General features: G+C 36.8%; 1 protein-coding gene across 2 annotated transcripts; it reads left to right on the plus strand.

Moving 5' to 3' along the window:
- Nucleotides 1–976: 976 nt before the first annotated feature.
- On the plus strand, nt 977–6,628 carry LOC110723129. 2 transcript variants are annotated; one of them, XM_021902439.1, is made up of 4 exons: nt 977–2,056; nt 5,251–5,965; nt 6,049–6,140; nt 6,246–6,628. In XM_021902439.1, exons 1-4 carry the CDS (start codon nt 1,539–1,541, stop codon nt 6,367–6,369), a joined length of 1,449 nt encoding a protein of 482 aa, XP_021758131.1. In that variant the 5' UTR covers nt 977–1,538; the 3' UTR covers nt 6,370–6,628. The 2 variants fall into 2 exon arrangements, with proteins under 2 accessions (XP_021758131.1, XP_021758132.1); XM_021902440.1 differs by having other exon boundaries at nt 1,960–2,052.
- Nucleotides 6,629–21,618: the final 14,990 nt, after the last annotated feature.

Here is a 21,618-nt window from a genome sequence, read left to right on the forward strand (position 1 = left end):
TTACCACCAACTACCAGATTCCGTCCATGAATCCGTTAGTAGGGCCCACATTTTTGACGTTTCTTCTTCATCTTCCCCGATCTTCCATGTCAACCAACCAGCAACGAAATCAACTACCTCGGTTGGTCGGAATTTCGTGTGGGTTTCGCGTCTGGGTGGTGGTGGTTTCGAGTCGCGATGGTTTCGCGTCTGGCTGGCGTGGTTTCTGGTGGGTGGTGGTGGTTTTGAGTCGGGGTGGTTTCGCGTCTGGGTGGCGGTTATTTCTGGTCTGGGTTTGGGTGGTGGTGGTTTTGAGTCGGGGTGGTTTCGCGTCTGGGTGGCGGTTGTTTCTGTCTGGGTTTGGATGTTGGTGGGGTTGGTCGTAGCTGTTAGGTGGTGGCTAGGGTTTTGAGGTCAGAAATTGGTGGAAAGGGGTAGAAATCGGTGCGGCTGTGGTGTGCGGTGCGGTGGTAGCGATTAGGTGGTGGGTTAGTCGTAGCTATTAGGTGTTGACTAGGGTTTTGAGGTCGGAAATTGGTGGAAAGGGGGTCGAAATCGGCGCGGCTGTGGTGTGCGGTGCGGTGGTAGCGGTTAGGTGGTGGGGTTGGTCGTAGCTATTAGGTGGTGGCTAGGGTTTTGAGGTCCAAATCGGTGCGGTGGCTGTGGGTCCCGACGGTGGCTGGTAGCGGTTAGGTGGTGGGGGCTGGTTGTAACGGTTAGGTGGTGGGGCTGGTCGTAGCCGGTCCGACGGTGGGGGTCCCGACGGTGGCAGCAACCATCGGTTGCTTGATGGGGATTTTTTATTTTTTATTTTGTTTTATTTATTTATTTTTTTAAAACTTAACCAATAATATGGCGACACGTGTGCAAGGTAGGCCCCGCTAACGGATTTTTGGACGGAATCCGTTAGTTGGAGGTGATTGGTGGTAAAACTGATGTTTAATTTTTTTATGAGGTGGTAAAGTAAATGTTTTTTTTTGGAGGTGGTAAATTCGACAAAGTCGTTATTTGAAGGTGGTAAAAATCAAAATTTCCCAAAAAAAAATGAAAAACCCAACCCCACATCTAAACGACCATAACTGTTATTAGTTGGTTGACGGAGGCAGTGAAGGGGGATTGTTGTTTGGCGGGAAGGAGGGTTGCTCTAGCAGTGGAGGTTGTTGCTTCGATTGGTGTTACTTTGGAGTGGGGTTGGTGAAAGAGGGGTTGGATTGCAAATTGTTATTTTATTTTAACTTTTATTAATTAATTAAAATTGAAAAAAAATTCAATCAAAAGGTGACACGTGGTTAGTAACTTTCTCTAATAGGTTAGTAGGTAACCAATTTAATTATTCGCTTAAAGGCCTATTTTGAGAAGATAGTGTCAAAAGATGAGATTGTTTTTAGATTTTAACAAGCTAAGATTATTTTAAGCAAAATTGACAAAGGTAAGATTATTATTTTATTTTATTTTTTTTTTTTTTTTTTGCAAAGAATCCATGATTCCATGATACTGTTGGACTTTCTTGTTATTAATGTAATCGATTATGCATTCAAAACCAAAAAAACTCAACAAAAATGTCCAACACTCCCAAAAACCCCAACGACCAAGAACACAACAACAACAATCCTACAAATTCCAACCCAAAACCCCCATCAATCTACTACGACATACACATACCATTGCAAGAATCCTCCTCAACCTTCAACCTCCAAAACGCAGTTTGCAGCCATGGCCTCTTCCTCATGGCACCCAACCATTGGGACCCACTTTCTAAATCCCTATTCCGACCCCTCCATCTTTCTCTCTCCTCCTCCGCCGCCGCTGCCTCCGTCCTCATCCGCATATCTTCCGGGCAGTGCCGTGACACGGTCCTCGTCCGCGTCTACGGTGTGCCGTGTCTCTCTCCAAAAGAGAAGGAAGCTGTGGTGTCTCAAGTGCGGAGAATGCTGAGATTGTCGGAGAAAGAAGAGAGGAAAGTGAGGGAATTCAATGAATTGCATTGTGAAGCTAAGATGGTGGGTTTTGGTAGGGTTTTTAGGTCACCCACTTTGTTTGAAGATATGGTTAAGGCAATTCTCTTTTGCAATTGTCAGTATGTTTCTTTTTCTCTTTTAATTTTTACATTTTACATTCATTTTTTTTTTTTTTTTTTTTTTTTTTTTTTTTTTTTTTGTAATTATATTGTATAGTTTTTCTCAGATTGAAAATTGAAATCATAGTGTTAGGAATAGTTGTTCTGGTCTTCAATTCTATATATGAACTATTTTGTAGCTTGTGAAATGGTGTGTGATCATTTGCTATAAACCAACTTCACTAACGGCGTTGTGGCGTTTATTTGAACATCATTTGGATTCCATGTGTGTTTCCTCTGTTTTAAAACTTTTGAACTTGGGTCGGATTTAACAAAAGATGAAAAATTGAAAAGCCACATAATGTGCATTTGGTATAATCATATTCATCATCAACATGCTTTTTCCGTTAGTTTTCTGTTTTACTTTCACTAACATGAGACATACGAAGTATGATATTAACAACAACCTTATGAATCCTTCCATTGTACATTTGTTTTCTTGTTTTGTATTGTTTTTCATTCTTGTTAACATTATTAATGTTACTTGTGTAGCGTAGTTCTCCATATTGAATTTGATTGTATCGATTAAACAAAGAAAATGTGTGACTATCTCTGTTTTTTTGTTTATTATCAAGTTTTTCCATCTGATGCTTAGTGTGCCTAGAACCTTGTGATTTGTCATCTTTTTCAAGTAATCAATCATTTGAGTAGCATTTCGGCTCCATGCTTATTGTAGCCATCTAAGTCTTCAGTGATAGCTTTTTCTAAAGTTCATGCTGATTTGTGCTTTAGAAACATTAAACACACTATCCAACCTTGTATCAGTACTGTCACCCTACAAATTAGCTATTTTGTTTAGATTACACCAAGATATTACATTAATAAGCTAGCCATTTTGTATAGGAAAGATATTATATTATTGGTAATGCTTTGGAGATAGATGTGTCACTACTAGTCTACTACATGGTGAAGTTTTAGATAGTTAGAATTGTGTATTAAATAATTGGCAATATATGAGTTTAAGATTGAAAAGAGAATTATAGCATGTAGCCCTGTAATATTCTTTAGTGCTCTGAGTTTTAGAACCAACTGTGTTGGCTTTAGTGTTGTTTGCCAAAAGTAGCAAGTTCATTTTCAAAGAACAAATTTTCTCTGTTTCCTAAATTATTAGTGGAAATGAGGGCAGCAAATCGGGTAGCCACATGGGAAGGTTGTAGTTAGGGGTGTTGTTATGCCGAGCCGAGACTGAGCCTAGGTGTAGGCTCGGCTTGAGCTAAGCTTCGAGCTTGATTTTTCAGGCTTTTAGGCTCAACAACCTTCCTCGAGACTCCTAAAGGCTCGACTTAGCTCGATTCTATTCCATTCAGCTCAAAGTTCTATCAAGGCTTGTCAAGCTCAACAAATTTTAAATAAGGTTATTTTTTTTTTTTTTTTTTTTTTTTATCATAATACAACTAGACTTAAGCATTTAGTCCATTTAACCAAGGTCCAAGTGGTGCCCTTAGTCATTCACTCTAAGACAATCAAAGTTTCTTTTTATTACTCTCATATTATATCTCACTTGCTTCTATCTTTCAATGAGGACTACTTATTTTCTCTCCTTTTTTTTTTTTTTTTTGGTTTTCCTATATAAACAACCAAAATCATCAACAAAAGCTCCAACACCTAGCAAGAACACTAAAGTTTTGAAGATTAATTTGAGTCCCTAAGTCTTAAAAATGATGAAAAGTTTATGCTAATAATTAATTTATTACAAAAAATAATATTACGTGCTTTGTTTTTTTTTAATATTACACCATATAGTTTGGGCACACTCTTTTTTATAGTGTAAAAAAAAAAAAGAGAGAGGGGTAAAAGTACAAAATTATCCATGTGATGTAAACATAAACTATAGAATCAAGTGTTAAAAGTTAGGCTATATTTGATATTTGAAGTGTGAACACATATATTTTATTTCCTAAAATAGATATGGTGCAATATTTGTGAAACTTCCGTAAAAGGCAAATGGTGTAATAATTGAAAAACGGAGGAAGTATACAAAAATAAAAAACTAGAGCTTGCTCATGAGCTTCGAGCCCAAACCGTGCCCAAGCTCGAGTCGAGCCTATGCAGAGTTTTGATCGAGTCGAGTCTCGAGTAGTTCACGAACATGCATAGGTCGTTAACACCCCCTAGTTGTAGTAGTCTGATTCATTGCACCCATCTAATCGTGCTTAGATGCTTCTAATTATGAGCAAGGTGAAAAGGTAAATTAGAGGGCCAAGAAGTGGGGATATATGTGTTAAGAAATCTCGGTGAGGTTTAGCTAAATTTCAGTGTATGCAGATGTGATTGATTAAATTTTTAAGGTTCATTCCCTAGGAAGTGAACCGAATCAATTTTGATTGCAAGTTCAAATAGGAATTGGGCCAATGATTGGTGATATATGGTCCATTTTCTTGCTAAATGTCTGCAGAGTTACTCCGTCTGTGGCTGAAAATTTGACTCACTTTCCATTATAAGGTGTTTTAAATAGGTTGACTGACTTGACTCAGTGTTGTGTTACTCCATTTTTTGTTAATTGTGGAGTATTTATCTAACTATTGCACTAATGTCAAGGGAATTCCACATAATTGTTTGGACCTTTGGCAAAGTTATAGAATAGTGAAATTTGTGAAAGATGATCGATCATATGAAAATGCATTTAAGTAAAGTGGACCACAAATGGGACAAAGCAAATAAGTATAAAGTGAGTATTATCATTCATTTACAACTAAGTGAACTGACTATTTGCTGTGGCTAACTCGTTATTAATTATGAACTAGCAGAACTGACCCAGCCCATCTATAACCAAGCTTATTTTCTATAAATGATTCTTTTTTTTTTTAATAAACTTTTTAAAAATTGATACTCCATTTTTGCAGGGCATTTACTGTATCTTCTTTTGAGCCGTTATCTGATCATAGGCTTCGTAGCCCCTGTGTTTTGCATAGCTACCGAAAATCAAAGCTCAGTTATGCTGCTACCATGAAACGAAGTACAGTAGCATATTGAGATTTCCTAATAAATACTCCATGCTGATACAGAATGTGACTGACACCTTATCATAGAATTATCTACATTCTGTATTTCTGTTCTCTTGATATCAAATATTAGTTTTACAGATGTCTGGTTGTATATCTTGTTTTTATTGAGAGTTATTTACATTTTACATTAAGCTTCCCTACTCCTTGTAGGTGGCCTAGAACCCTAAGCATGGCTAAAGCTCTTTGCGATCTTCAGCTGGAACTGCAGCGTTGTTCATCCACAGTATCTGTGAATTCTCTTGGTAATACAAAATCAGAAGTTGCTACAAACAGGCCTGAAAGCTTTGCTCCAGGAACACCAGCAGTAAAAGAGTCAGTGAGAAAGCGCAAAATGAATGAAATTGTAAGCAAGGAAAATGCAGGTGTTGTGTATGATTCCAATGATTCTGTAATTGCAAAGGTAAATGCTGCCCATATAGCAAATGGGATTCAGGTTGAGGGAAATGTGGTAACAACTCTTGGCTCATCAACTAGAGATGAAATTTCTGAGTCGTCTACTCTTGGTCTTGGTCTTATTGAAAGTTCTGGAGTTGCTTCTAAAGAAATAGTGATGTCCATAGGAAACTTTCCTAGCCCAATAGAATTAGCTTGCTTAGATGAGAAGTATCTAGCGAAGCGTTGTGGTCTCGGGTACAGAGCTGGTCGTGTATCAAAACTTGCACAGGGTGTTATTGAGGGAAGGATCCAACTTGACCAACTTGAAGAGCTCTGTGAGGAGGCTAGCCTGAACAACTACAGTAAAGTGGATGAGAAGCTGAAAGAGATTGAGGGTTATGGTCCATTCACACGTGCGAATGTGCTGATGTGCTTAGGGTTTTATAATGTTGTACCAAGTGATTCTGAAACTATTAGGCATCTGAAACAGGCACAGCTCCTTTAGCTTCTACTCACCTATTCCTGCTGTTGATTTACAGGTATCTATTAATCTCAACTTTTTCTTTACTGCAGGTTCATGGGAAAACCACCACTGTCAAGAACATTCAAAAAGTTGTTGAAGAGATGTATAGAAGATACGAGCCATATCAATTCTTAGCATACTGGTACTCATTCTTTTTCCCAATCGAGGGATTTTAGTTTTCTTATTCCCAAGCGGGTGTTCAAAGACACTGATTGGAATTGTTTCTTTCGTGTGCTGCTGTTATCAGGTGGGAAATTTGGAATTTCTATGAGCTACACTTTGGTAAATTCAGTGAAATGCCATCCTCTGACTACAAGCTTATAACAGCAAGTAACATGAAGATTAAGAAAACAAAGCAAAGAGCTGCGTGATATCTTTTGATTAGGAATAGTTTCTGATAGTGACTATTTTAGGATAAGAAAATTCTAACCTGTAAAATTTATCTATGTTTTTGACTCGCACAACAATAAGCCATTTTCGGGCTCCTCGCAAGTTTTATCTGTATAAAGTAATGTACTATTGGTCTATTGCCCCAATTAGGCCTGAATTATGCTTTATCATCCTGATTGATATAACTGTTCACTTGATGTGCAGTCTTAAAATAGATGAACATTTATGTTCAATTTTTTTTTTTTTTTTGAGGGGTTTTATGTTCAATTTGGTTTTGGATAGACTATATCCGTTTTTTTTTAAATTATTATTATTATTATTATTATTTTTGACAACGAGCAGAAAAGGAGGCTAGCTCCCAATAGACTTGAGATTACAAGATAAACAAGAAGAGAGTTTAGCTCTCTTTACTAAACTAACACAAGAACTATACCGGGGAGAGGGGATACAATATAAATACGGAAGATGACTATGCTTCCTTGACTTGGCAAAGAACAAGTAGGTAAATGGTAGAGGTGATCATTGGGCGGGCCAGGCCGAAGCCAAAATATAAGCCCACTTCTCAAGTTGGGTCGGGTCGGGTCGGGTCAGGCCAAGCTTTGGACGGAATTTTTGTACCCGCCCAAAATGCTCATGTCATGGGGGCTTTTCAGGCCATTTTCTGGTCGGGCCTAAAACTAAATATGTATAAAAACGCATTTCCAAACCCGCCCAAAAAAAATAAATTTTTGGGCAAATTCTACCCAAAACCCGCCCAAAATCGAGTCGGGCTAGGCTAGCGGGCCGGGCTAACTTTGATCACCTCTAGTAAATGGTGTAGGATAAGATTGCTCTTGTAACACCCCAATAATTCTCTCTTTAAACCTATGAATACCCCGAATAAAATTCAAGAGAATTACTGGCATGCTACCGCCACGTGTTCAAACGTTAAGGCTTTATCAGAAATTAGCAGCGAAAAACTAAATCAGTTATAAATAAATTTCAAAACCAATAACCAAAATCAAATTAAATCTTACAACTTGAAACCATTAAGGCCCTTATCCAAAACCCCACAAAAGTAGTAAATAAATAAAACCAGAGTTTAAATAAATTCAAAAGTAAGAAATAAAGTAAACTGTGAATGGTAATCAACACTCCACTCAAAATCCCACCACCTTGATGCAAGTCCAAACTATGTAAACACCTGTGATGAGTCTGCTCCCCAATATTACAAGTGTAAAGATTGGATCATTACAGGGTCATTGAAAGGCGAAGGCCATGACCAAAAAAAGACACACAAAGCACGCAATCAGCAAAGCTGAGTACATACAAGCTGCAAAACATAAAAGAAATCCCTAACATGCTACTAATAATCAATCATCACGTATCATTAGTTTATAGACTCGACACATGACTCAACTATTTATATTACTAAGACTCCATTAATTAATAATAGGTAATTCATTATTTTTAGCCATTGGATTACGCAATAGACAAGGTTGTCCAACCCATGATCCATTTGGAACATCAAAAAAAGAAAAACCCATGCTTCCTTTCGGAAACATCAATAAACATCCAACAACCACGGGTGCGACTCCGTGACCTTAGTTAGTATGAGATCTCACCTAACTCCTAGTTTTGAAAAATATTTGAAATAAGAGACTCGTAGATCAGACGGCCTCTAGAAAAGTAAACGGCTAATACCCCGTGTACCCCAACCCCTAAATGTCATTACTCCAGAAGTGCACCAATCCAGAGTTTTATTGCTCATCTATCTTGCACTTTACATGATTTACAGTTTTAGACTTGGTGATGACTCATATGCAAACAATACAATCAATCCAATATCAATTCAATCAAGTAAAACATCTTTTCAATTTCAATTCTTGATTTATTAGTGACAAGCAACATTTATTATTTATTCCTTTAACTACCTCGGTGTATAAACACCTTGAGTGCATAAGGCACCCCAAAACCTTAACCTCGTCTTTATAAGACTTGAATTCTTCCGTTACTCATCCTATTTCAATAATCATGAATGAGTAATAAATAAATCATTCCACAAATCACATACCTTTGCCTCTAAGCGCACCTTGCATAATTAGAGCACAAATAATTCTTGCAATATAAAATGGTGCACGTCATGCGAAATTCACAATGTATAACCAAACAATTTAACTCAGTCATCCCTATACATGATACTAAGTTCTCGATCCGTCCTTAAACATGCACCTAAAAGCAAGGTTTCGTAACTTGTACATACCTTGAATAAACGAATTGGTATGTCACTTTACTATCTAGAAATCACCTTCAGTAAACTCCTCTCCTAAACCAAACAATAACATCTCAATCAATACCCAATCAATCAAATTTACAGCAATACTAACTTACTTTTAAAACCTTCAAACTCCAAATCAAACAACACTTTAAAACCTTCCCTTTAGTTTTTTTAAAGGTTTATATATAGTTCTTTAAATTTCCTTCATGAAAACCTTAAAATACACCTTTTTAATGGAATTAGAGCAAGTTTAAAACTTTATAAAAATCTGAAAATTATTTTAAAACACTTAATTAATCTCTCTTTTAATGAGTCCTCAAACCCCTTTCATTAAAATCACAACACTACTTCTTTAAATAAAATTCCAGCAATATATATTTGATTAAAACTCCTTAAAACTTCCTTTAAAACATGTTTTTATACTTAATTAATCATTAGAAATGCAATAAGAACAAAAGCCCCAAATTAATTTGATCATAAGAACCCTAGAATCTCAATTTAAATAAATTAAAACCCTAGGTTTTATAATTCATAAAACCTGAAAAATTAACAACAATTATAAATCTGAAATTATAATCTTTATACTATCAAAATATAATTTTTCATATTAAATTAATCAATTTCAAACAATTAAAACAAAAACCTAAAACAATTAGATTAAATATTGAGCAAAAGAAACAAAGGAGGAAGAAAAAGGGGAGCACGGCTAGGCCATAGCTGGTCAGTGGTGGTGCGCCGACGGACTGGTGGTCGACGTCAACTCTGGCAGCCCGGGTGGCAACAGCTGCAACAATGGTGAGCAGCAAGGTGAATTCTCACGAGAAGTAAAAGGAAAGAAGGAAAAAAGAAAAGAAAAGAAAAATAAAGAAAAATAAAGAAATAAAATAAAATAAAGAGAAAAGAAAATAAGACTAACCTTTTTGTGTGGGAAAAATTTTGGGGATGTATGGGGTATTTATAGGAGAGAGAGTTGTAGAGTAAGTAGGAAGATTGGGCCTTATGAAATCAATGGGCCAAATAAGTGAATAACAATGGACTAAGCTTTGTTTGTTTTGACATAAATTGTAGAATAAAAGTGCATAAAATAATTTGTACCAAAATAATTTACGACCCAAATTAATAATTTCAAACTTTTGAAATTAAATTTCGGAAAAATGCAAATAAATCTTATAAATAAAATAAATTTTCATTTATAAAATATTTAAAAATATGGGGGATTACAATCTACCCCTCTTAAAAGAAGTTTCGTCCTCGAAACTTAACCCAAAAACCATAATTTCTCCAAAATTATTCAAACTTTTTTGTTTTATATTGTTGTAAATTGATTGATCCTCAACATGTATACTCAACAAACTAAACTTTATACTCTATAAACTCGTACTTGGCCAAAGTTTACATACTTTAATTGCATGTAAACAAAATACCATTAAGCAATAACGAGAAAAATCATGCAAAATTAAGCAATAAATAGCATGAATTAGGTAAAAAGCGCGAAATTATATCGCATTCTACCCCTCTTAAAGAAAAGTGTTACGCCCCCATAACTCACCTCCATTAATAAACAACTCACTAGACACTTCCTTACCATCTCTTATTTCTTCAATAATCTATCCTCAACTTGCGTTTCTCCAATTTCCCCAAATATGGACGGTTCAATTAATACGACACTTAATAATCTCTCTAGCTCTCCTTGATTGTCAACCTCCATAGTCCATCATAACCAAATGTTTCATCACTTCTCTAAGTATATCCACAATAACATCACAGGGTTTCTTAATAATAATCTTTCGTTGGGTGTAAGGTTTGGAGGTTAGTCAAATTAAAGAAAGAAATATCCTCCCTAAAAAGCCAGGCATTAAATAAATAATATCATTCAAGAAACGTAAATTAATAGTCACATAAATATAAGCTTCACATAATGATCACACAAACCTATTACATTGCACAATTCATCACAAATTAATCTATATTACATTCTTTAATCCATAAACATGATACTAGGTGATAACAACACTCAAATTTGCAAAATTAAATAACACATACATAATTTTAAACCCCTTGCATAATCACTTCATTCAAAAATAGACAACACAAGAAGCATTAAATACAATGCACATAGAAAGAAATCATCAATCCTATATGTCCATCCTAAGAATACCCAAAACTCACCAATAAAAATAAATAAATAATACTAAGGTTCAAAGAATTATGATTAATTTTACTTCAAAAATAATTAAGTAACACAATAATTTATATATATAAATACATAACTATTATTTAAATAAAATTCCAAATTAATTTTTTTTAAATAAAATAATTTTTTAAAAATAAAAGTTGAACTTTAAATCAAGTAATTAAATCCAAAATTGTAAGATTTAAAAACAATAGGCGCCTAAAAACTTTGAATTGACTTTAGTGGTAGTTAAATCGAACCTAAACTCTAATACCACTTTGTAACACCCCAATAATTCTCTCTTTAAACCTGTGAATACCCTTAACAAAATCCAAGAGAATTACTGGCGTGCTACCGCCACGTGTTCAAACGTTAAGGCTTTATCAGAAATTAGCAGCGGAAAAACTAAATCAGTTATAAATAAATTTCAAAACCAATAACTAAAACCAAATTAAATCTTACAACTTGGAACCATTAAGGCCCTTATCCAAAACCCCACAAAAGTAGTAAATAAATAAAACCAGAGTTTAAATAAATTCAAAAGTAAGAAATAAAGTAAACTGTGAATGGTAATCAACACTCCACTCAAAATCCCACCACCTTGATGCAAGTCCAAACTACGTAAACACCTGTGATGAGTCTGCTCCCCAATATTACAAGTGTAAAGATTGGATCATTACAGGGTCATTGAAAGGCGAAGGCCACGACCAAAGAAAGACACACAAAGCACGCAATCAGCAAAGCTGAGTACATACAAGCTGCAAAACATAAAAGAAATCCCTAACATGCTACTAATAATCAATCTCACGCATCATTAGTTTATACACTCGACACATGACTCAACTATTTATATTACTAAGACTCCATTAATTAATAGTAGGTAATTCGTTATTTTTATTCATTGGATTACACAATAGACAAGGTTGTCCAACCCATGCTCCATTTGGAACATCAATAAAAGAAAAACCCCATGCCTCCTTTCGGAAACATCAATAAACAACCAACGACCACGGGCGCGACTCCGTGACCGTAGTTAGTATGAGATCTCACCTAACTCCTAGTTTTGAAAAATATTTGAAATAAGAGACTCATAGATCAGACGACCTCGAGAAAAGTACACGGCTAATACCCCGTGTACCCTAACCCTTGATTGTCATTACTCCAAAAGTGCACTGTAGACATCTACTTTTGGCCTCCTGTCCCGAAAGGAAGTGCAATGACGATAAATAAAGCCATCTTCGTGTTGCATCAAAGTGAAGAATACTTATGGATAACTGGTTAAGCCACAAAACACAAAAGACTAGCCCGAATAAAAGAACAAGGCCAATACAAGGTCTAATTAACTAAACTTGATCATAATTAGGATTAAGCCCGTGCTTAAAACCCAATAATGACGGATTTAGGAGCTTCTAGGTTAAAATTTAAGCTGCTGCGGAAAATGTCGCGCGCATCTCACTAAGTCGCACTCAGCTATCGCGCGCAGCTTATTCAGTTGCGCGCAGCACTCCGCGCAACTTATTCAGTTGCGCGCAGCACTCCGCGCAACTTCTGGAGATGCGCTCGCAAAAGATTTAGAATATCAAAATATTTGAAAATCGAATCTTACCATAAAGCTACGCGCAAGACAAATAACTGCGCGCATCATTTGCGCGCGACGTATTCACTTGTGCGTGACAGCCGAGCGCAACTCATTCAGTTGCTCGCGACACCTGCTACGGCAGAATGCTCATAACCCTAAACCTAATCATTACCTACAAATAAGACCTCATAACCCGAGGCTTAAACACACAGAAAATAACCTAAAACGCTGGCATAATACTTGTGAACTTGTGCTTCCTAAACATTCACCCCTTTGATACCTTGTTACTACGGTGGAGGTTCCCCAATAAGAAGGAATCTATAAGTGTTCTAAAAGGAGATCTAGCAAAGAGAAGTGGTAAATTCACGAGCACTTAGTTAAATCACGTTTATTTTCTTGTTTAAAAGAACCTTAATTAATTAATTAGTGTTAAGTGATCACCTTTAAAATAAATAATTAATTAATTCCATATAGTATCTTCTGTTAAATAAAGATTAGAATTGAATAAAATAATTGTTGGTTGATCACTTAAGCCAAGGCGAATATTATTTTTTTTCTTGTTCGTTTCACGAATTTAATTAAATAAGAATAATGACCTTACGATGTAATTCCTACGTGAATTGATGTGTGTAAATAAAATCAATTAACATAGCTTTAGGTATCACGTTGCATATTGTTTGGTGATGAAATTGTGAAAAGGAAGAGCTAGTAGAGGCCGCACTAGGGCTAGGATCGCGATTCTCCACTAAAGGGAACGTTATCTTAGTACCCTCGCTCCCGAACTCATTTATGGTTTATGTAGACCAATTTGGGCATGGGTAAACTTATGATTCATGCTAAATATCCTTTGAACTCTACTTGGGAGAAAGGCATGAATGAGGTTTATGGGTTTTCCTAAAACTCATTGGCGACTCCTACTTGTTCCTTACAAAAAAGTGTGTATGATAGAATCATTTCTAATTCAAGGTCCCCCAATCAGTCAGGAATTCAAATCCTAATACACCCTAACAAGTGTACAATCCTAGGCTTTTAAAGGGCCATGGGCATTTAAGGAGAGTACCCCTTAGACGGGATCACCCTCCTTACAGTGGCGACTCCACTGGGGACTTAGAGGTTACATGATTAGTTCGTAGTTATTGTCCAAGGTTTCCAACACCAGGTTGCCTATGGGTTGTAACGAGAACTAACTTGGATAATCTCTAGTAAGAGAGAGAGAGAGACTTGAACGCATAATATCTTCCTTTTGCACAAAAGAAAAAACCAAAAAAGCAACATTGCATCATGCATAAGTATAGCACACTTAAACATTGGGGATTGGCTCATTGACTAGGGGTTGCCAACACTAGGCTTCTATCCCGAAATCAATAACAATCATCCCACCCATATTGCCAACAAAATGTTGGGAGGACGATGTCATAGGTCAACTCGTTGAGTGATTGATTTGTGCTTCGTTTCTTAAGATATGGTACCTTGGACACCCAAGCCTTTTTTGACCTTAGAATGGCAATACGTGAATCTTGACTTGTGGCATGTTTATGTGATTATGTGACTATATGCAACGTGTTAGGATAGTCTTTTTTTTTTTTTTTTTCTTTTAGTTTGGTCTAGGTTTCCAATTACGAAGTTGTCTCTTCGTGATTTAGAGTCATATTCGAAGGGTAACAAAAAAAAAAACAAAAAAGAACAATGCAAAAAAAAAAGGAAAACAAAAAAAAAAAGCGCTCGAATTAAAAAAAAATCATACGAGCAGGTGGCGCGCGCAACTCATTGAGTTGCGTGACCCCTCCCAGTGCAAGTCATTTCGTTACGCGCGACATCCGCGCGCAACTGAATCACTTGCGCGCGCCCACTGTACGAATCAATTTTGATTTTTCAAAAAACAAATTGACCCGTCAAAACGATATCTTTATTCAAGAATTGTTAAGGGTGATGTTATCCGTTCGAATATATCTTGTGTCATTTTCTTTTTCTTTTTTCCCCTTCTAAACAAGCGTATCGGTTTACGTATTCTTTCGTACTTCTTTTAGGGCCGGTTTCCAATCTTGGGAAAGAAGACTCCCGGGCACTCGCCTTCTACGTTTACCATCCAAAGATCAACCCCTTTCAAACCATTTTTGTTTGACAACTAGTCGTAGTCCAATAACAATGTCAACCATTGAAGAACTTCAAGAGGAGATTCTTCGTTTGAGAGAGAAAAAGGATCAAGAAGCCGAGGAGAAAAGAATTAAGAAAATTGAAAAGGCTAATAAGAAAAATGCTGAAGCCTTAGCCTTGCAAGAACAGATGGAACAATTATCCATCAAAGAAAAGTCGTTGGAGAAGCTAGTTCTTTGTTCTACAATGGGGAACAAGTACTTCGACGTAGAAAAGTTTTCTCCTCCCACAGGACTTGCTTTACCAGAAAAGTTCGTAGCTACGGACTTGCCAATATTTAAGGTGACCAATAATCCTCAAAATCATTTAATGTGTTTTACTGGCACCATGGCATTAAAGGGAGTTGATCCTAAGCTTTATGCTTTGACTTTCCCTTTATCTCTAGACCCAACCGCAAGAGTGTGGTACTATGGGCTAGATCCAAAGTTCAAGGCAACATGGGAAGATGTAGTTTCGGCTTTCATTACCCAATATAAGAGTAACGTAGAGTTCAAATCCACTCTACGTGAACTCGAAATGCTAAAGCAAGGCGACGATGAAGGTTTCCTTGCTTTCTATGGTAGATGGCGAGAAAAGGCGGCCCACCTTGCCCAAAGGCCACTTGAACTCGAATTAGTACAAAAATTCATTGACAACTGTCATGAAAAGTACAATAAACATCTACGTTACCTTGGTTTAGACACTTTTCAAAAGGTCTATTCCATGGCTACTAGGATTGAAGATGATCTTGCTAAAGAAAAAGCAAATAAACCCCATCATCATCATCAACCCAAAAATAACTACAAGAAGGGGAATGATAGAACATCATCCTTTATTGATGTATTTGCGACCACCACGCAATACAATAACACGAATCAATACAATGATCCTAGGAAAAGATGACAAGAGAAAGAAAATTTACTCCATTTCCCGTGAGCTATAAAGAGTTGCTAGAGAAATTAAATGAAAAAGGTTTACTTGCACCAACAGGACCAACACCGCCCACTCCACCAGAAAGACGATTTGCTAATTGGGATGGTAATGCGTATTGCGCTTATCATAGAGGCAATGGGCACGATACTGAACGTTGCTTTGTCTTAAAGCATAAAATACAAGATTTGGTAGACGATGGGAGAATTCCCACGCATGAACCTAATAATAATGCATCCCCCTTAGGGGTGTTTCACATCAATGAGGACCATATGGGAAGTGATATGTTCAATCCTTTGAATTATATCACACCTATAGGAAAACCTCTATCCACAATACTCATAGGGGCAACTAATGAAGTATGTGGACTATGGGACAACGACTTTCAAGACTTATATGTCTCTAAGTATGCCGCCGTCCCACCTCCATCTTGTTTACAAAATGAAACAAATGGAGCGTTTGATTGAGATCATTTCTTGGGGAAGTTACAAGACTTATCAAATATCTCATTTGATGAACAATGGCATCAAGCTCAACTTATGGAACATCTTAAAATGGAGGCACGCTCAAAGCCTCTAGAAGAAAGTTGGTTTATGAGTCCTACAGCTACTCCAAACGAGATAGATCATCTAACTCGTTCTGGGCGAGTTTACCAAGCACCACCACCAAATGGATCTTCGACCACACAAAATCAAACTCAAGGTTAAATGCAAAATATAATACCACTTCCACTTGAGGCGGAAGATCCATTGGTCAAACAACTTCGCCAATCCAAGGCGAATGTTAGCATTTGGGAACTCCTTAGTACTTCTAAAGAACATAGGAATTCCCTTATGAACGCTCTGACGGCTTTGTCTGTAAGCACAGACACAACCCCTCAAGATCTCGTTAGCTTGCTTACTAGCGAGAAATATAACAAATCAATCATTTTCACCAATGATGATTTGCCTTCAAAAGACACTACCCACAATAATGCATTATATTTAACTGTGGGGTGCAAGAGATACAACATCCCTCTAACTTTGGTAGACAATGGGTCAGCTGTAAACGTGTGCCCATTGCAAACTGCAAAATACTTAGGCCTTAATCCAGAAAAAGATTTTCAATCAACAACACAAAGCATTAGGGCCTATGACAATTCGAGAAGATCGGTGTGTGAAACTGTTAAGCTACCAATTACCAAAAGCCTAATACAAAAGATGGTTGAGTTCCACGTTATGAAACCTACATTCAACTTCTACTTGGACGTCCTTGGATACATGAGCTTGGTGCAATACCATCCTCACTTCATCAAATGATTAGGTTGAACTATCAAGGGCTTCCTATGACTATACATGTTTCTCCACTTAAAATAGCAATAAATGATCCATCACTCTTAGAAATAAACCACGATAATGATGAAGAGGACATGTGGGGATTTTCCGTGAAGCCAATCTACACAATAGAAATGGAAGAAGACTTGGAAGAACCTTTCAAGCTTGATCCATATTCCACTCTGATAGTAAACAACATCTTACTCAAGAGTAGTTACTTTCCTGGGATGCCTTTAGGAATAGGAATGAAGAAATATTTCTTACTTCCTATCCCAAAGAAAAGCTTCTCCTTTGGATTGGGATATAAACCAACCAAAGAAGAATTGTAGTCTCACGATGCGAAAAACAAAGCTCGTAGAGATAACAACAAGAAAGGGATAGTCACTTTACTCCCATCCTACTAACAAACCCTTAATGGACAATTCATTAGGGAGGGAAAAGACTACCCATGCTATGACTTTCCAGAACCACTAGTTTTGGAAGGAATCAAGAAGCCTGTATTTGAAATATTTCACGATTGCTACTTCTTGGATGACGATTTTAGTATCGTCAAATCAAAATACCCAATTCTAGGGTGCTATGATAGGCAAGCATTTAACTTGCTATTTGGACTAGAACAAAATCATGTCGCTGCGATGACCAATCAAAATGCCATCCAAGATGAAGCTTTTGACCCAACTTCATTGATCACCCCTTGTAGACACCCATTTGTGTCTCCCCAAAACCAAACCCGGTGATGAGTACCTTTCACGTCGAATCATAATCGAATGAAGCGAAAGTGTTGAAAGTCTAGTGTTGCGGAAAGTTTTAATTTCTTTTCTCTCCTCTCTGTTTTTGAAAACTTATTTTAAGAAAACAGCCAATCTAGTTTGATTGGTCCATGATATGGGTCCAATAGTAGTGTAGTTGGATGGGGCTTGCAAAGACCTTTCCAACGATATATTATAAGCCCAATTCCGATGAATATTGAGCTTTATGTGCGGCCCAATGATCTTGGGGAGGGCCTAATATGATTTATCATTCCTAATGCAATTAGGAATGGTTTTAGTCTTCTAGAATCTTCTAGAAGGTTCTTTTCATTCCTAATTCAATTAGCATTGATAAATTGACTTTTGACTTTTCAGAGTTTTAATCAAAATCAAATAGCATTTTCGAGGAAATTATATAATTTTATACTCCAGTACGACAAACTTATCTGATTTTCGAAAACGCGTTGAAAATAGGCTTGGCGTCTGACCCCAGGCTTTGGCGCTTGGAACCAGGTCTGGCGCCAGTGTTGGCGCCTGACGCCAGTTAGCTAGGGTTTGCGCCAACTCTGTTTTTTGTGCGTCAGACTTTGTTTTGTTTATTTTATCTTTTTGGCTGATTTTCTCTATAAATATCGTATTAAAAACTCCGTTTTCAATCATCTAGATTCACCTACAATCAGTTTTCATTCGCAATCTTTAATTCACCAATTCTCTTCATTCACAAGTTCTCATCTACAATCAGTTTTAATTAGCATTCTTTTATATTTCAATTCTTTCTATCTTTCTCTAAACTTTGCTTTTTACATACAAAATTCCGTATTCGCAAGATCTAGAAATACCTAGCCATATTCGAAGTTGCCTTCGCCCTAGACGTGAAAGGTTTAATTTCTGAGGGTTTGGTCCCAAATCTCTATTTCAATTATTTAATTTAATTGTTTGGTTTATTATTTTCCTTGAAGTTACTAACGTGTGTATTTTGTTATTAGAAAGAGGTACGAGGCATCGAAGTAAGTACTTTAATTGATTTATTGATATTATGATGTAGAAATCATGTTTAAATTTATTATGATATTCCTAGTGTCATGTCTACGGTAACTTTAATATTAAATATGATTGTTATGATGCTTCCTATGTTCTTCCTAATATTTATGATTGTTAGTATCATGTTAGGGCTAAAGATTTGATTTTTATTGCTTAGTGACATGCTAGGGTTTGTTATTAATCTTGTTAGTATCATGCCTAGGATCTTGCTATTATTATTATGCTTTAATATTAACATGAACATGATTATTATTATGACTATTTTAATGATTGGTTATTATTATTATTATTATTATTATGTTGCTTGATTATTTATTTTTATTTCTTGATCACACCTTTTATGCATGTTTAAAGGGAATTTGTACTTGTAATCACGCTAAATAACATATTTAATAATCTTGTTTAGGGTTAATTGTGATTAAAATTTCAAGTGATCACCAATAATAGATTTATTTGTGCATTAAATTCAACCAACATAGATTAAACAGGTTTAGGGCTAATCCTAATGATTGCATGTTAATTAAAAAGCGCACATGAGTACGATCAGAATAAAGTAGAGGCCTATTATTAGGGCAGGTTCAATCTCTTTTAGGTTGGATTTGTACCTTCATCCCCGAACCCTTATTTGTTTCTAGACCTTATGGAGTTGACGATCTCTTGGATCGTTAAGGGGTGTAACCTTCACCTCGTGAACGGCTTACAAGTTCCTTAAAAAACTTGTTGGCGACTCTTTTGCTCTATCTTCTTCCCTTTTGGACGCCACCGTACTTTAGTGTATGATCACAGTGGGGTTCAAGCTAGTGGGATTTAAAGCTTGAAATTATTCCCTACAGTTTTTGGCGACTCCGCTGGGAAGGATTTCTATTTTAATTCCTGAATTTTATTCGGCAATGATTTAGAATGAGTGGATGAGACTCGAAACGTTCTAAGTATTTCATGTGCGTAATTTTGATTAACATTATTGTCATATGCATAAAAAAGATCTCATTGGAAAGACCATCCGTAATGAGTTAAAAACATAGGATTTTACACGTAGGAAATTTGAGAAATATCTTTCACAACTAGGACCGAAATAACACCGTGCAAAACTGGAAAATTTTATCGAGCACAGAAAGTTGCTGAAGCATGTGGGAAGTAGCATCAGGGGCCAGAGCTTGGCGCCAGTATTTTAATTGTAGCGCTAGACGCCAGTATTGGCACCAGGCGTTACAGTTAAAAGCTGGCGCCAACCTCCTCTAATACCGAGCCAGAAATATGCGTTCTATTTTCGACCGATTTTTCGTATTGTTTGCTCGATCCTACTTCCTGATTGAATTTTTTCTCACTTTTTTAAAACCCATATGTGTTCTACATATGGACATAACCCTCTGGGAATTCATGCTCCATCTAACCAATTGAACGCTCCGTGCAACAAAGGGTACATCCGAGATGTTGAATTCACCAAACCATGGAAGCGAGTTTTTTCTAAAACTCGCGGTGTCCCATCCACTCGCGCCAACCCTTCACGGTTAGGCTTCCGCGCGGTGCATCCGGAAAATTAACCATGGACCCTCTATTGACTAAACCATATCCCGAACTTTAGAGAACTAGAGCCATGGTTAGGTTGCAAACGCATTGCATCATATTGTGCCTACTTGACTAAGTGTGCATTATTTGTTGTGCATATATATTCTATGTTTCTCTTAACCGTTTGTTGACTTGTGTTGAGACTAAAAAATTAATGACTTAAAGAACTTTGCCTATTTAATTAATTAATTAATTAATTTGAGTCAATAAAGTCTAATTTTTAATCGAAATTGACCTAGTACGACTTTAGGCATATCCTAATTGACTTATAACACCGATAACAGTCCCAGATCGAAGCTCCAATATTGGCGCCAAGGTCTGAGTTGTAGCGTCACATTATGGAGTGTAGCGCCTAGCGACAGTTCTGTCGCCTGGCGCCAAGCTCCACAATGCGACGCCAGTCCTGTCGCTTGGCCGACAGTTCGGATTATTGGTAAAGTCATCAACTAGAGTCTAATTAATCAGCTTTCTATTTAATTCGGTTAATTTTTTCTGTCAATAGTATTTATTTGAGTCAATGATCGAGTTTAGGCACTAAGTCCCATGGTCTTACACAAGATTCCAAGCATGTCACTTACACTCAACGCACACACCAATACACATACTTTGTCCATGTTTAAGAGAGTCTTGTGTGCGCGTTTTTCCGTCATTTTTTTAGGGGGGTAAGTCGGATATTAATCCTCCAATAAAAAAAAAAAACTATACTTAGTTCCCTAAAAATATGTACGTTATTTTTGCCAAAAATATGCACCCTTTTTCTTTTTTTTTTTTCTTTTTCTTCCTTAAAATAAACCGTAAAGTCAAGTTGATTCGAGTCGAGTAATTAAAACGCAAAATGGTTTAATTTACAGCGCGTGGTCAAGAAAGGAAGGACGGTTAATCAAAGACAACCTCTTCGTACAAGTCCAACTTTTCGACAAACCCATAGCTCGTAAGAGGAAAGCTAAGACTATAATGGCAACACAAGAAGAAGTCAATGATCTTAAGAACCAACTAGCTACCGTGACTGAGACACTGAAACTTCTCGCACTCAAGATCGATGATCCCGTGAAGCAACAACAGATGGACCTCATGCAAGAGAGTTTAAGCAAGTTGTCTAGCGACTACAAGTTTCAAGAGCTTACATCACAAGGGGTCTCGGTGGACAAAGACCTTCTTCAGCAGAAGTTCAACGCCAACGACATCCCAAAATTCAGAGCAACTGACAACCCTTACTTTCATTTAAGAGCATTTGAAACAATAATGAGTATTAAGGGTATTGATAAGAAAGTGTTCCCTTCTCTGTTCTCACTATCTCTCGAGACCGTTTTCCAACAATGGTTCTTTTCTCTCGAGAAAGAAAAGACCTCTACCTGGGAGTCTATAGCAAACGCTTTCGTTGATAAGTACAAGTGCAACATTCAAGTCGAGACTAACCATAGAGAACTTGAAATCCTCAAGCAGAAAGAGAATGAAGGCTTCACCTCTTTCTTTAACAAGTGGAGAGAAA

This window comes from Chenopodium quinoa, unplaced genomic scaffold (assembly GCF_001683475.1).
Source record: "Chenopodium quinoa cultivar QQ74 unplaced genomic scaffold, ASM168347v1, whole genome shotgun sequence".
In the NCBI taxonomy this organism is placed as follows: domain Eukaryota; kingdom Viridiplantae; phylum Streptophyta; class Magnoliopsida; order Caryophyllales; family Amaranthaceae; genus Chenopodium; species Chenopodium quinoa.

What these genes read in the sequence shown, in the direction of transcription:
- LOC110723129 (XM_021902439.1), top strand. Translation starts at nt 1,539, where the DNA reads ATGTCCAACACTCCCAAAAACCCCAACGACCAAGAACACAACAACAAC. An exon ending in CTATTAGGCATCTGAAACAG is followed by an intron (nt 5,966 to 6,048) that starts GCACAGCTCCTT and finishes TCTTTACTGCAG; the next exon opens with GTTCATGGGAAAACCACCAC. An exon ending in TATCAATTCTTAGCATACTG is followed by an intron (nt 6,141 to 6,245) that starts GTACTCATTCTT and finishes TGCTGTTATCAG; the next exon opens with GTGGGAAATTTGGAATTTCT.